Source organism: Diceros bicornis, unplaced genomic scaffold (assembly GCF_020826845.1).
Source record: "Diceros bicornis minor isolate mBicDic1 unplaced genomic scaffold, mDicBic1.mat.cur scaffold_73_ctg1, whole genome shotgun sequence".
In the NCBI taxonomy this organism is placed as follows: domain Eukaryota; kingdom Metazoa; phylum Chordata; class Mammalia; order Perissodactyla; family Rhinocerotidae; genus Diceros; species Diceros bicornis.
The window spans coordinates 2,808,054-2,824,127 of NW_026691615.1; the positions used below are offsets into that span (position 1 = coordinate 2,808,054).

Below are 16,074 nucleotides of genomic sequence, written 5' to 3' on the forward strand. Positions count from 1 at the left end.
CCTGGCTTCCGTGGGGACAGCGGGATTCGGGCCGTCCCAGCAGCGTGCAGGAGGCGGCCGTGCAATGATCCTTCTCGTCCATTCATTACCCGGCCCCCCGTCAGCGTCTGAGTCTGAGACCCCCCTCTCACTGCTCGCACTGGAGGGACCCTTGCTGCCCCGTTTGAGATAATAAATGGAAAGTGCGTCAACCCGGAGGCAGTAGGCGGAGGGTTGGGACTCAGCCACCACAGAGCGGCTGCAGGATGCAGATCCGTGGTTCCCGTCCCCACAGTTTCTCTGTCGTGTAATTTGGGGGAGGAGGAGGGTGCTGGGGGGATTTGAAAAGGGGATTTTTTACATGACTTTTCCACCGGAAGCAGAGAGGGTGGGCAATTGAGGTGGACAGCTGACGGCAAGGGGCGATGGGGGTCCCCGGGAAAATGAGAAATGAGAACAGTAGAGAACATTCCGGAAGCATCCGGAGACGAGCAACTTTTCCTTCGGGGCGGTGTTGAGCTTTTCCTGGGGCTCTTTGTGGGAGACTGGGGACACCGGGCGGGTCGGGCACCCTCTGTGGGGTGGACCCCTCCCCCGCCTCCCCCCATTTCTGTCCCTGTTCCCCCACCACCACCAGTGCCCGGCCAGCCCATGAACTTCCGGGCCGAGGCCAAGTCGGAGACGAGCATCGGGCTGTCGTGGAGCCCCCCGCGGCAGGAGAGCATCGTCAAGTACGAGCTGCTGTTCCGGGAAGGCGACCACGGCAGAGAGGTACCCACGCGGCAGCGGGCGGGGGCCGGGGGGCGCTCTCCTCCACACCCCCCTTCCCTGCACTGACTCTGCGTCTGGGGGTCTCTCCTCCCCCTTCTCCTGGCCCCGTTCACTGCCCACTTCACCTCTCCCTTCTCCTTCTCCGTGTCTCTCTGTGTCCTGTCTCTTTCTGCCCCTTCTCTCTGCCCCACTCTTTTCTCTCCCGTGTCTCGCTGTCTCTCTGTAATCCATTGGTGTCTCTGTCTCTGTGTCTCTCCGTTTCTCTTGCTCTGTCTCTTGGTGTCTCTGTCTCTGTTTTTCACAATCTGTCTCTGTTTCTCTCTTTGTGTCTCTGTCCCTTGTCATCTCTCTATATCTCTGTCTCTATGTCTCTGTCTCTGTGTCTCTCTCTGTCTATCCCTCTCTGTCTCTGTCTCATCTCTGTATCCCTGTCTCTCTGTGTCTCTATTTGTCTCTGTCTCTATCTCTCTGTCTCTTATCTCTGTGTCTCTATCTCTATTTGTCTCTATCTTTCTGTTTCTGTCTCTCTGTCTCTGTCTCATTTCTGTATCCCTGTCTCTCTGTGTCTCTATTTGTCTCTGTTTCTATGTTTCTTTTATCTCCGTGTCTCTGTCTCTCTCTGTGTCTCTGTCTCTGTCTCATCTCTGTATCCCTGTGTCTCTGTGTCTCTATTTGTCTCTCTTTGTCTCTGTCTCTATCTCTCTGTCTCTTATCTCTGTGTCTCTATCTCTATTTGTCTCTATCGCTCTGTTTCTGTCTCTCTGTCTCTGTCTCATCTCTGTATCCCTGCCTCTCTGTGTCTCTATTTGTCTCTGTCTCTTTGTCTCTGTCTCTATCTCTCTGTCTCTTATCTCTGTGTCCCTGTCTCTCTGTGTCTCTATTTGTCTCTGTCTCTTTGTCTCTGTCTCTATCTCTCTGTTTCTTATCTCTGTGTCTATTTCTATTTGTCTCTCTTTCTATCTTTCTCTCTCTGTCTCTCTGTCTCTCTCTCTCCCCGCCCCGCCCCCAGGTCGCGAGGACCTTCGACCCAGCCACGGCGTTCGTGGTGGAGGACCTCAAACCCAACACGGAGTACTGGTTCCGCCTGGCAGCCCGCTCCCCACAGGGCCTGGGCGCCTTCACCTCGGTGGTGCGGCAGCGCACGCTGCAGTCCAGTAGGTGTCTCGCGGACCCGCCCTTCCCCGCGGGGGGACCCTCCGCCACCCAGACCGCCCCTGCGCGCTCTGACCCCGCCCCCACCTGGCTCCTTGACCTCACGTCAAGGACGTGCCCGCCCAGGCGGTGCCTCAGTTTCCCCACCAGCGCAGTGAGTGCCCACAGCTAGTTGCTCCGTCTCCCTGGGCCTGGAGCCCCGGGAATAAGACGTGGCTGGTTTTGCAGTTTTGTGCCTAATTCAGGAGTCATTGCTGACGGCACCTCCTCTCTCTTCCTCCTGCCCCGGATTCGGGGCTAACTGAACAGCCACGTTGTGCCCCTTTCACGGGCGTTCAGAGGGGTGCGTGAGGCTGTCACAGCTGGCACCCCGTCATTCCCAGAGAGAGCAGAGAGTGCAGAGATGAGCCCACCTCTCCAGGTGGCCCTCTCTCCCCCTAGACGTTGCCGAGGGCAGGGGCGGGGGGGTCAGAGCGGACGCCAGGTTGTGGGGGTGTCCAGGCGCCAGTACAGGGCTCTCGAATACCTGGGGTTCTTCGCTGTGCCCGCCCGGCCTCCCTGTCACAAACAAGTCATCTTGTGGCCCAGACACTGCAGCCGGCAGCTGGCTCGGGGCCACGTTGTGGCCCTGCCACCGCCCTCCCTGCCTGTTCCCAGCTCAGAGCCTAGGCAGGCCCCCCTCCTGCTGTATCCCTGCCTCCCCTTCTTCCCTCTGCTCCCTCCTTTCTGCTCAGCCCATCCCGGCATGGTCTCTGCTGCCGTGGCCTCTGCTGCCATGGCCTCCACCACTGTGGCGTCCACCGCCATGGCCTCTGCTGCCGTGGCCTCCACCGCCGTGGCCTCTCCTCTCGTGGCCCTTCTCCCCTCCCCCTTCTCAGTCAGTCATGGCGTAGCCACCCCAGGCCTTGTCCCGGAAGCAGCCTCGGTGTTCAAACCTTCAAGCCTCCCTGGGTGTGTGCATACAGGGGGTCACGGGTCAGTCGAGAGTGACAGCAACTCGGGTCGGGGCATCTGAGCTGCTGGGATCAGGGGCCTCGGAGACACAGCACCCCCACCACCCCGGCCCCTCCCCTCCTCCCCGCTCCCCCGCGCCGAGCCGAGCCGAGCGCTCCGCAGCTCGCAGGTGTCTGGGCGTGCTTGTGCGCGAGGCGATCAGTGAGGGTGTCCTGTGGCTTGGGTGGCCACGTGAGAGACCGGCACAGGTGTCGCGAAGGTGAGTACGCGCTGGTCTCAAGCAGGTTCACAAAAACGGCCCACCCTGCGTGCCCCACCTGTCCCATCAGCTCTGGGCTGCACAGACAGTCCAGAGCCCAAATTCAGCCCCCGGAGCTCTCGATCCCTTTGACAAGAGGCACGCCTGCTCAGAAATGGGGAGTCCGGAGCACGTGCCACGTGTCCGTGTCTCTTTCCACGCCCGTCCCGCCCCCTTCCAAGATGCCACGCAGGTTGGGCCGGATTGTGAAGGAGGCGGCCTCCACGGTCGCTGAGAACGCGGCTTTGGCCCAGCCACGCGAACCTCCGGGGCGGCCCAGGACAGGGAGTTGGGGAGAAGGGACTCCCCGCTTCTCGCCCTGAGACGGGGGGCCCCGAGAGAACCGGCAGCCAAGACTCAGGGCCAGGCGTATGTCCCCAGGGGCTGCGGGCTCCTTAGGGAATTCAAGGGTAGGTGGAGGCCAGACCACTCAGCCGTGGGTCTCCCCAGACACCGTCCCACCTTCCCGCCACGTCGGCGCCACTCGGAACTGCAGCGTGCCCACCCTGGGCGCCAGAGCAGAGCTGCAGGCCCGCTCGCGTCCGGAGACCCACCCAGAGCTTGGTCTGGCCTTGTAGCTCAGCCTTCCGCCCTCCCCTCCCTCGTAAGAAAGTCTTATAAGTTAGCAGTTGAAGAGTAGAAGGTAGGTAACCAGACTGGGAGATTTCTGGAAGGCGTCTTTCTTTCTTTTATTATGGTTTTTCTCATCATCATCACCATCACTGTTGTTTCTTGTTTTATTATGGTTTTGGTTTTATTTTTCCTCCCCCTTTCTCAGTGAATCCATTCCTCCCGGTGCATTCCTCAGTTGGTTTTTCTGTTTCTGCCTGATTCCCCCGGGCACTTTTGGTTGGGGTGGCTGGTCAAGAAATGAGGGAGGGGGCCCCCCATGTCTAGTTTGCATATTTCACTATAAGTGAGGCCAGAGGGTGATTCTAGTTGAAGTAAGCCACTGGAGTGGCCGCTGGGGTCTCTGGTTGCCCAATATCTTTGAGGACAGGGGCCTCTGATGCATCCAGGTCCCAGACCCTGGCACGGTGCGCACGTAGGGAGTACTCGATAAACGCGTGCTCCGTGAACCACTGGGAAGCATGATGGTGAGGGCTGTGTGTGCCTTGACACCGAGCATGGCCAGCGACCTCTCTGGGCCTCCCTCCAGGCAAGGCGGACGCTTGAGTCGGGGCAGTTGCGGGAGTGTGGCTGCAGCCATCCCCAGCTCGCCTGAGCTGATCAAGCCTGAATTCCCAGCCTCAAGGCGAGGCAGCCCGTGGGCCACAGCCAAGCCCAGGTTCCAACCCTGGCGCTGCTGCCCCCTCACCACGTGCCCGCGGGCAGGCCTCCATTTCCTCGTCTATAAAATGCGAGGTGATGTGCGGAGAGCATCCAGGATGGTGGGGGCCGGCACCTAGTAGGTACACAACCAGTGATAGAAAACCAGGCACGTGGGCTTTGAAATTGGTCTCCCCCGCCAGGAACATGGGGTGGGGATGGAGGGGGGATAGTTCCAGCCACCTAGGTGGTCATGAGAATTAAATGAGGCATAATCAGTGGGATGCATTTTTGAGTCTGAAAAGGGCTTAGGGCACTGGGCGTGCAGAAGCAGCATAGAATGTGAGGTTTATTATCAGTCAAGCCCTTAGCACAGGGCCTGGCCCATAGTAGGTGTTCAGCACGTGGAGACCATGACTGTTATTCCACGATGCTCTTAACACACAGTAGGTGCTTAATATGTGGGCGCTATCACTGTTATTCAATACTGCCCGGCACACAGTAGGTGCTCCATAAATGCACCTGTGGTTTTAAATTTAAACATGGATTGGCACGATGCTGGGCACAGAGTTGGCACTCAGAGAATGGAAGCTTCTGGTAGTTTGTACCAAGTTTAACCTGGGGCCAGCACACAGTAGGTACCCAAACATGGGGCTACGATTCTTGTTCTGCAAAGCCCTTGACACACAATGCCTGGCATACAGTAAGTGCTCAATAAGGAGCATTTTCTTTAAAGAGGTTGGCCTGGCGCTAGGCACACAGTAGGTGCTCAGATGGGAGCGATTGTCAGTCTGAAAGGGCCTAGCATGGTTTGGGGGACACAGTTTTTGCTCAAAATGTGGAATTATTATCTGCAAAGCCCTTGGCAGCATGTGTGCAAATAGTAGGTGCTCAATAAGAACTATTACCATTTTTATATAAGGCCCTTAGCACAGTGCTTGGCACACAGTAAGTGCTTAATGTGTGGGGACTACTCTTGTTATCCAGCAAGAACAGTGCCTGGCACACAGTAGATGCTTACTATGTGGGGACTAGTACTCTTACCTGATAAAGTCCTTAGCACGGTGCCTGGCACACAGTAGGTGCTTACTATGCACGGACTAGTACTGTTACATGATAAAGTCCTTAGCATGGCGCCTGGCACACAGTAGGTGCTTACTATGCACGGACTATTATTGTTACGTGATAAAGTCCTTAGCACGGTGCCTGGCACACAGTAGGTGCTTACTATGCAGGGACTAGTACTGTTACACGATAAAGTCCTTAGCATGGCGCCTGGCACACAGTAGGTGCTATGTGGGGACTATTACTATTACATGATAAAGTCCTTAGCACGGTGCCTGGCACACAGTAGGTGCTTACTATGCATGCACTAGTACTGTTACATGATAAAGTCCTTAGCACGGTGCCTGGCACACAGTAGGTGCTTACTATGCAGGGACTATTACTGTTAAGTGATAAAGTCTTTAGCATGGTGCCTGGCACACAGTAGGTGCTTACTAGGTGGGGACTATTACTGTTACATGACAAAGTCCTTAGCACGGTGCCTGGCACACAGTAGGTGCTTACTATGCAGGGACTATTACTGTTACGTGATAATGTCCTTAGCACTGTGTCTGGCACACAGTAGGTGCTTACTATGTGGGGACTAGTACTGTTACCTGATAAAGTCCTTAACAGAATGCCTGGCACACAATAGGTGCTGCATAAAGGCAACTGCTATTTTGATCTTTAGAGGGCTATTACGATGCCCAGCCCATAATAGGTGCTCCATAAGTGAGACGCCATTGATCTGCAATGGGCTGTGTGGTGTCAGGTGCACAGTAGGGGCTCAGAACAGAACTGTGTATTATTTCCTTTGCAAGGGAGGCCATGAGGGTGGTCCTGGTTGGAGTACGCCATCAGGCAGCCTCCTGGGTCCCCAGTGTGCAGGGACAGGTGTGCAGTAAAGAGATGCTCCTACTGTTGACCTCTGAAGCTCTAGCCATGCCTAGCACACAGTAGGTGCCCAGTAAGTGGGGCTTTTACTGCTATTCCCCAGCACACAGTAGGTGCTGAGTAAATAAATGTGTTTACTGTTATCCTATGAAGCTCTGACTGCTGTGCCTAGCACACAGTAGGTGCCCAATAAATGGGGCTTTTTTTGTTATTACCTGGCATAGTCCCTGGCACACAGTAGGCATTCAGTAAATTAGTGTGTTTACTGTTATTCTATCCCTGGTGCTGTGCCTGGCACACAGCAGGTGCCAAATAAATGGAGCTTTGGCTATTCCTCTGGCACAGTGCCTAGCACCCAGTAGGTGTACAATACCTAAGTATTTTACTATTACTCTAGGAAGCCCTTGACATGGTGCTTGGCACATAGTAGGGCTTCAATAAATCGATTTTTTTTTTTAACTGTTAGTCTATGAAGCCCTTGGCACCGTGCCTGGCACATAATAGGTGCCCAATAAATGGTGCTTTTATTGCTATTCCACTTGGCACATTACCTGGCACACAGTAGGTGTTCAATAAATGAGTACATTTACTGTCATTCTATTCCTGGTGCTATGTCTGGCACACAGTAGGTGTTTAATAAGTACATTTACTGTTATTCTCTGGAGCCCTTAGCACCATGCCGGTGCATAGTAGGTCCCCAGTAAATGGGGCTTTTATAGCTCTTCTACCTGGCACAGTGCCCGGCACATAGTAGGTCCCCAGTAAATGGGGCTTTTATAGCTCTTCTACCTGGCACATAGTAGGTCCCCATTAAATGGGGCTTTTATAGCTTTTCCACCTGACACTGTGCCCAGCGCATAGTAGGTCCCCAGTAAATGGGGCTTTTATAGCTCTTCTACCTGGCACAGTGCCTGGCAGATAGTAGGTGCCCAATAGATGAAACTTATTGCTATTCCGCTTGGCACCATGCCTGGCACACAGTAGGTGTTCAATAAATAAGTACATTTACTGTCATTCTATTCCTGGTGCTATGTCTGGCACACAATAGGTGTTCAATAAATAAATACATTTACTGTTATTCTATGAAGCTCTTGGCAGCATGCCCAGTACATAGTAGGTGCCCAATAAATGAGGCTTTTCTTGCTATTCCGCTTGGCACCGTGCCTGGCACATAGTAGGTGTTTGATACATAAGTACATTTACTGTTAATTCTGTGCAGCCCTGGGCACTATGCCTGGCACATGGTAGGTCCCCAGTAAAGAGAGCTTTTATTGCTACTCCACTTAGCACCGTGCCTGGCGCTTAGTAGGTCCCCAGTAAAGGGAGCTTTTATTGCTGTTACACTTGGCACCATGTCCAGCACCTAGTAGGTCCCCAGTAAATGAGGCTTTTATTGCTCTCCCACTTTGCACGGTGCCTGGCACACAGTAGGTGTTTGATAAATAAGTACATTTACCGTTAATTCTGTGGAGCCCTGGGCACCATGCCTGGCACATAGTAGGTCCCCAGAAAAATGGGGCTTTTATTACTATTCCACTTAGCACTGTGCCTGACGCATAGTAGGTCCCCAGTAAAGGGGGCTTTTATTGCGCTCACGTGGCACGGTGCCTGGCACACAGGTGTGTGCTCTCAGGGGACTGCAGCTGCCCTCTACCTAAGCCCTACTGTGTGCCGGGTCGGCGCAGCCCCCCTCAGTGAGCGCAGGTTCTTGGCCAGCCCTCCCCGCCCCAGCCCGCCCGCCCCGCCCATCCCACCTTTGGTTGACACCCGCTTCTTTTGGGTTCGCCTCTCTTTGGTTTGGTTCTGTTTTGTTTGTTATCATCTTCTTTTTTATTTTCTCTTTCCCATCTTTTGTTTCCCCGCCCCCCCCGCCCCTCCCGCCTCCCCTCCCCGTCCCCACGTTGTCCCCCTCCCATAGAACCGTCAGCCCCCCCTCAAGACGTTAAATGTGTCAGCACACGCTCCACGGCCATTTTGGTAAGTTGGCGCCCGCCGCCGCCGGACACGCACAACGGGGCCCTGGTGAGCTATAGCGTCCGCTACCGACCGCTGGGCTCGGAGGACCCGCAACCCAAGGAGGTGAACGGCATCCCCCCGACCACCACCCAGATCCTGCTGGAGGCGCTGGACAAGTGGACCGAGTACCGCATCACCACTGTCGCGCACACAGAGGTGGGACCAGGGCCCGAGAGCTCGCCCGTGGTCGTCCGCACCGACGAGGACGGTAAGCACCTGCCCGGCCCGGGGACCCCGCAGGCCCCCCGCCTTGGAGCCACCCAGCTCTGGAAAACTGGGCTGGCTGGTGGCCGCCAGGTAGAAGCCACCGTCACGAGACGGGGACACGAAGCGGACACCTCCCCGAGAACTCCCTCCTTGCTCTTGGAATTTTCCATCCCAGAGCTCCCGGGCAGCGTGTTCTCCCTGAGCCCCGTGCCTGCAGAGTTAAGCCGGCAGCCCCCTGTTTGGTTCCCTGGTGGAAACCGTGGAAACCATGGAAACGAGTGTCAGAAACAGCCAGCAGCATTTGCAACAAAATTATGGTCCCTGACCCCAGACACCTAGCTTCTAGATGATCAGGATAAGCCGGGGGCTGCAGCTTCCGTGGTCTGAGCCATCCCACCTAGAAAGTGGGGAGACCCTGGTGTGCTGCTGATGTGTGACAGCCAGCTCTCCGGGGACGGAGACCTGTTTGTAGCATTCGCCAATTTCTGTGGTGTAAATCTCCCCGCGGTGGCCCATTTTCCAGCTGGAAAGTTTTAAGCTGCAAAGCGACGTCTGGCTCTGGTCTGGTGCCACGTGGTAGAAGCTGAGGGTGCAGGGAGAGTGAAGCCAGCGGCTTCCCCTATAAGATTGCAGCCCCTGGGTGTCCGGAACCCCGTTTGTTCTGAGCCATGGGCCTGGAAGGTTCGGCTGGCAGCCCCACGTTACGTCCTAAGCAGAGGGAAGGAATGACAGACCTTGGGGTGGAGGGTGGATGCAGAGGTCCCATTTTGGCGCTGGCTGAAGAAGATCCGCAGTGCCTAGTGGGCTGGCTGCACACTGGGGTATATAGGAGCGCGCAGCCAGACTGCCTGCATTCAGATCCCGGCTTCGCCTCTTCCTAACCCTGTGAGCGCAGAATCGACTCTGGGCCTCAGTTTCCCCATCTGTCAATAAGAACAAGAGTGCCTCCCTCGAAGGGATGCTGCTAGGATGGAGGCAGTGTGGGTTAAGCTCTTGGAACAGAGCGCGCGTGGCGCGCTCATGTCATGCGCCCCAGGGAGGTGGCTTAGGTTCCAGGACGCCTTGTCTGAAAATGGGGCGCACAATCGGGGCCCCCTCTCCGGGCAGTGGGGGGCATGGAGGCGGCACGCCCTCCCGGCCGGCGGTGCGCGCTCAGAGCGCGCGGTTCACCGGCGGCCACTCGCCACCCTGGCCTCGGGCGCTGCCCGGGGCGCGGCCGGGCGCCCCAGTAACGGCCCCGCGCGCCCTCCCCTCCCTCCCCGCCAGTGCCCAGCGCGCCGCCGCGGAAGGTGGAGGCGGAGGCGCTCAACGCCACGGCCATCCGCGTGCTGTGGCGCTCGCCCGCGCCCGGCCGGCAGCACGGCCAGATCCGCGGCTACCAGGTCCACTACGTGCGCATGGAGGGCGCCGAGGCCCGCGGGCCGCCCCGCATCAAGGACGTCATGCTGGCCGACGCCCAGGTGCGCGGGGCTCCGGCGGGTGGGCGGGGCTCCCGGGGACGGGGCGGGGCCCCTGCGCTCCTGCCCTCTCGCTGCTTCTCTCTCTGCGTCTCTCTGGCCACCCGCTCACCTCCTCCTCTCTCCCCTGCCGCCTGCTCCCGCGCTCAGTGGGAGACGGACGACACGGCCGAATATGTAAGTAGCGCCCTCCGGCCACTGCTCTTCTCGCGGGCCGTGCCGTGTTGTGACCCCCCCTGCACGTCCCTTGTGAAGGGTCTCCTCCCCTGGGCCCCGAGTGCGCGTTTGATTACCCCTTGGAGCTGGCAGCCTCAGTTTACGCATAAGGCAAGTGGGCACAGGAGCCCCAGGGGCACCTGCTGGGGTCCCCAGAGAAATGACCTGGACACAGGTCATCTGTTACTCTCTTACCCAGACGCCACCTGGACTCCGCAGGGCCCATGCCTCTCCGCATCCCCGCACCCCCCAGCTCTGCTCTCCCCGGCCGTCCTCACCTCCACAGCTCTGCTCAGGCTGTTCCCACAGCGCAGAATACCTTTCCGACAGTGTCAACCTGCCCTCCGCCCCGTAGCCTCTGCTGTTGGACCCAGGCCTGGCAGATCAGAACTGGGTCACGTTCCAGCCCAGCCTCACCCTCGTGTCACCCGCCTTCTCTGACCTAGAAGTTTCTCTCTCCGGCCAAGGCGTCCACTTCCTTCTGGCCCTGGAGTGATGAGAGGGGTCCGTGGGCCCGGGGCAGGAGAGGAGACCTGCAGGGCCACCGTTTCCAGCCGTCCAGGCTTTCTCGGGAGGCCCCGAGCCAGAGTCGGGATGGCTGTGTGACTTTGGGCAAGTGGCTGCCTCTCTCTGGGCTCTTTCTGCCCCTATGTGGGTGCCACAGGCTCTTCTGAGAGCTCCGAGTCCAATGTTCAGTTGACACTGGCCCCACCCACTCCGGGTGCCTTTTCCCACCCCAAATCTGGGGGAACTTCCCGGGGGGTCGCCACGCACCAAGACCCCAGGAAGGCCCAGATGTGAGGCTCCGGGGCAGGAGACCCTCCTTTGTGCATCCCCGTGCCCCTCCTCGTGCTCTTGTGGGGCCACCCCATGGCGCCCAGGCATGCTGACCGAGCTTGTGGGTGTGCATGCGAGGGGACGTGGGCACACGTGTGACGGTGGGGGGTGTGCGTGCACATCAGCGTGCTCTGTTGTTCATTGAACAGCTGGAATTTATTGAGCGCCTGCTGTATACCAGATCCCGTGGGAGGGATGTTAATGGAAACAAGACAAATACACATCTGGTTACAGCTCTGGCAGGGACGGGTGTAGACGGTGGGGTCGGTGTTTAGCCATCAGCTCCCTGGGGGGGCGGGGGGGCAGTCACAGGCTGTGTGGCTGGAGCAGAGGGAGCGAGGGGAGGGCCTGGTGGGCTTCTCCCCCGAGGGAGGGGGAGCCCTGGAGGGCTGTGGGCAGAGGAGGGGGGCCTGACTCAGGGGCTCACCGGCGCCCTCTGGTGGGGGCTGCAGGGAGGACAGAGGGGGGGACCAGGATGGAGGGGACTGTGCTGGTCCTGGCAGCGACCATGGAGTGTCAGGCTGCGTGTGCCCATCTCAGCATGGACGTGCTACGTGTCGGGGTCTGTGCATGAGCTTGGGTGCACGTCTCTGCCGCCCACGCACCGGGCCCCGCGTGCGCCTGGCTTGTCCCCAGCACAGGGAGGAGGGTGGGCGGGGCCAGTCTCAGCCCTCGTCGCATCGCTGACCCCACCCCTGCCCGCAGGAGATGGTCATCACAAACCTGCAGCCTGAGACTGCCTACTCCATCACGGTAGCCGCGTACACCATGAAAGGCGATGGCGCTCGTAGCAAACCCAAGGTGGTAGTCACCAAGGGAGCAGGTACGAGACCCCCCCGCATCCCACGGCCCCTTTGCCCCTGAGTGTCCCCCCAGAGTTCTTGAGCCCAGGTGGGGAGAGAGTGCGCCGTGCAGGGGCAGCAGCGAGAGCAAAGGTGTGGGGGCTGCTCAGGAGGGGATTCAGGCTCAGCGTGATCCAGCCAGCCTCATCTTCATCACCACCTCCTCGCTCACTTAGCTCCAGCCAGACAGAGACTGTTAACAGCTGCCTCTAACCTCCTTGTCCTCTGTCCCCTCCCAGCTTTCCCCAGGCTGTCCCTCTGCCTGGATGCCCCTCTCCTCCCCATCCCCATCCCACCATCCCCAGCACCCTGTGCTTCCCCCATCATAGCTCTGACCCCCCGACGTGGGCTGTCTTTTTGGGGTATTGTGCCATCTCCCCCACTGCACCAGGAAGCCTCCTCTCCTGGCAGCCCTGCCTCAGTTTCCCCTTCTGGTAGGGCTGTTTTTATCCCCAGCCAGAATTGGGCTGAGCGAGGAGAGAGAGGCAGCCGTGAAAATGTGGGGGGAGTGTGTTCCGGGCAGAGGGCACAGCCCGGGCAAAGGCTCGGAGGGGGAGCAGGCTCAGTGTGTTCAGGGACCCTCAGTGCTGTACCTCTGGCCACAGAGCCCGACATTCAGGGGCCAGCTGGACACAGCCCCTCCCCACACTGCCGCCAGCACCCCCGTGCTATTCCCTTCATCTGCCCAGTCTCTCTATCCTCCAGCGTCCAACGTCCCACGTCACCTCCTCCAAGAAGCCTTGCATGACCCCTCCCTCCTCTCTTGAGAGCTGTGCTTGCTATACAACGCATACGCTGTGACTGCGCGTAGCACGGTCCATTCAAGGTCCTGATAAGTCCTGCAGTGGAAAAGCCTGGTTGCATTCACAGAGCTTCTCCACTGCACGCCTTATCAGGACCTTGGCACATTGATTCCTACCCAGACTGGGAGAACCACAGGGTGGGATTTTGGACACTCCTGCATCCCATGGGTGTTCATCGTGTGCCAGTGGAAGGCAAAGGGCAAATAAACGAGGCAGGAGATGAGTGACTTGTTAACCACAGGAGGAGGTGAAGAGATGAGGGCCTGCTGTGGCATCGGTGGATGTTTTTCTTTGTCGGGTCCTCTGAGTCCCCTGCCTCCTCGCTGTTCCCTGCACTCGCGCAGCACGATCCAGCCCCAGGGCCTTTGCACTGGCTGTTCCCTCTGCCTGGAGCAGTGTTCCCCCAGATCTCCCCGCGGCTCCCTCCCTTTCGGAGGAGACCCCCTTTCCAGAATCGCCGCCCCGCCCCAGGCTCCCAGACTGACAGCCGCCCCGTGTCCCCGCAGTGCTGGGCCGCCCCACCCTGTCGGTGCAGCAGACCCCCGAGGGCAGCCTGCTGGCACGCTGGGAGCCCCCGGCCGGCACCACCGACGGCGAGGTGCTGGGGTACCGCCTACAGTTCGGCCGCGAGGACACGTCGCCCCTGGCCACCCTGGAGTTCCCGCCCACCGAGGACCACTACGCCGCCGCGGGCGTGCACAGGGGCGCCACCTACATGTTCCGGCTGGCGGCCCGGAGCCGCGGCGGGCTGGGGGAGGAGGCGGCCGCCGTCCTGAGCATCCCCGAGGACGCGCCCCGTGGCCACCCGCAGATCCTCGAGGCGGCCGGCAACGCCTCGGCCGGCACCGTCCTGCTGCGCTGGCTGCCGCCCGTGCCCGCCGAGCGCAACGGGGCCATCGTCAAGTACACGGTGGCCGTGCGCGAGGCCGGTGCCCCGGGCCCCGCCCGAGAGACTGAGCTGCCTGCGGCGGCCGAGCCGGGCGCCGAGAACGTGCTCACCCTGCGGGGCCTCAAGCCAGACACAGCCTATGACCTCCAAGTGCGAGCCCACACGCGCCAGGGCCCCGGCCCCTACAGCCCCCCCGTCCGCTACCGGACGTTCCTGCGGGACCAAGGTAGGCGCGTGGGACCCCCGCACCAGAGCCCCCTCCCTGTCCCCCGCCCAGGTAAGTGGTCGCTTTTCTGCTTCCTCGTGGACGCTCAAGGCGAGTCCAGACCCCGAGGAGGCTCCGGCGTTGGCAAGGTGGGACGTGCCAGGTGGCACCGCCGTCCCCACCCTCCTCCTCCCCCGCGACCTCTCTCTGCAGCTGCGCCGTCTCCCCCGGCAGGGACTTGGGACAGGGCCAGGCAGGGTCGGGCCAGGGCCAGGCAGGAAGGCCGCGGGCACGGGCACAGCGGACGACAGGGAGCGCCTGGGCCGCCCCACCCCCGCCCGCCCGGCGCTCACGGGCCCTCTCTCTGCTCTCTCCCGCCCGCCGCGCCGCAGTCTCGCCCAAGAACTTCAAGGTGAAGATGATCATGAAGACCTCGGTGCTGCTCAGCTGGGAGTTCCCCGACAACTACAACTCGCCCACGCCCTACAAGGTCAGGGGTCAGGGCTCGGCCGGGCTGGGGCCCAGCAGGGTCGGCTTCAGCTGGGATCAGGGCTCAGTCTGGGATTAGGGCTCGGTCAGGATCAGGGCTCAGCCTAGGGTCAGGGCTCGGCTGAGATCCAGGCTCAGTCTGGGGTCACGGTTCGGTGGGTCGGGGCTCGGCTGGGATTGGGACTCAGTCTGGGGTCACAGTTCAGCAGGTTGGGGCTCAGCTTAGATCCAGGTTCAGTCTGGGGTCACAGTTCAGCAGGTCAGGGCTCGGCTGGGATCGGGGCTCAGTCTGGGGTCACAGTTCAGCAGGTCAGGGCTTGGCTTGGATTGGGGCTCAGTCAGGGGTCATGGTTCGGCGGGTCTGGGCTCGGCTGGGCTGGCGGCTCGTCTGGGGTCACAGTAAGCGGGTCAGGGTTCAGCTGGGATGGAGGCCCAGTCTGGGGTCACGGTTCGGTGGGTCGGGGCTCGGCTGGGCTGGCGGCTCGTCTGGGGTCACAGTTCGGCGGGTCGGGGTTCGGCTGGGATGGAGGCTCGTCGGGGGTCACAGTCAGCGGGTCGGGGCTCGGCTGGGCTGGCGGCTCCTCTGGGGTCACAGTCAGCGGGTCGGGGCTCGGCTGGGCTGGCGGCTCCTCTGGGGTCACAGTGAGCGGGTCGGGGCTCGGCTGGGCTGGCGTCCGGGTCCGGTGGGGGGCTGAGCCCGGAGCCCGCTGAGCCGGCCCCGGCCCGCAGATCCAGTACAACGGGCTGACCGTGGAGGTGGACGGCCGCACCACCAAGAAGCTCATCACGCACCTGAAGCCCCACACCTTTTACAACTTCGTGCTGACCAACCGCGGCAGCGGCCTGGGCGGCCTCCAGCAGACGGTCACGGCCTGGACCGCCTTCAGCCTGCTCAACACCAAGCCCGGCGTGGCCCCCAAGCCCGACGCCGACGGCTTCATCGTGGTCTACCTGCCCGACGGCCAGAGCCCCGTGCCCGTCCAGTATGCGTGACCGCCCCCCGCCCGCGGTTCCTCCCACCCCCGTTAGCCCGCTGTGTGACCAGGGCCACCCTCTTAACCTCTCTGTGCCTCGGTTTCCCAAGGGATCATCTCAGCCCCATCTCGTGTGGCTGCCCTGTAGGTCCAGGGCTTCTCACGGGCGTCATCACTAAACGTGGCCTCGTGTCTCCTCCTCCAACGTTCCCTGCCACCCCCGTGTTCCTGACCCTCTCCTGGTCCTGGGTTCCCGGACTGATGGGGAGACAGAGCTGGAAACACTCAGGCCCATGGTGGGGAGAGGAGGACTCTGCCCGGGAGGCAGAGAAGAATTAAGGGCCACGAGAATGTGTGGGCATGGAAGCTGGGGCTTTGAAGGATGAATAGGAGTTCGAGAAATAGAATTGCATGGAAGTGGCTTTCTAGCAGAAGGCACAGCATAATTGAAAGCCTCGAGGCTTGAGTCGGGAAATGTAGTCATATATCGCTGGGGCTATAGGAGAGTAGACCCTTGTATGAGCAGAGGGGAAGATTCAGAGAGGGGGCTCCCCCACTCACCCCCATCCCCCCTCTGACTCTTCATCTCCCGACAGGAGCTACTTTATTGTGATGGTGCCACTGCGCAAGTCCCGTGGCGGCCAGTTCCTGACCCCGCTGGGCAGCCCGGAGGACATGGACCTGGAGGAGGTGAGGGCCCGGGGCACGATCTGCGAGGCCAGGATGCCTCCCAGCTCTCGTGAGCCCGGTTGCTCCCAGCCAGGCTCTGAGCACCCCA

General features: G+C 60.1%; 1 protein-coding gene across 1 annotated transcript in view; it reads left to right on the forward strand.

Annotated features, from left to right (window-relative positions):
• The window catches only part of PTPRS (protein tyrosine phosphatase receptor type S), a 92,230-nt gene that overhangs the window by 63,982 nt on the left and 12,174 nt on the right, over window positions 1–16,074 (forward strand). The window contains exons 9-17 of the mRNA XM_058538054.1: window positions 617–750; window positions 1,760–1,904; window positions 8,280–8,585; window positions 9,851–10,044; window positions 11,800–11,917; window positions 13,246–13,854; window positions 14,226–14,323; window positions 15,052–15,305; window positions 15,893–15,986. Of these exons, the coding sequence (XP_058394037.1) occupies window positions 617–750; window positions 1,760–1,904; window positions 8,280–8,585; window positions 9,851–10,044; window positions 11,800–11,917; window positions 13,246–13,854; window positions 14,226–14,323; window positions 15,052–15,305; window positions 15,893–15,986 (1,952 nt within the window). The remainder of the gene's footprint in view (window positions 1–616; window positions 751–1,759; window positions 1,905–8,279; window positions 8,586–9,850; window positions 10,045–11,799; window positions 11,918–13,245; window positions 13,855–14,225; window positions 14,324–15,051; window positions 15,306–15,892; window positions 15,987–16,074) is intronic.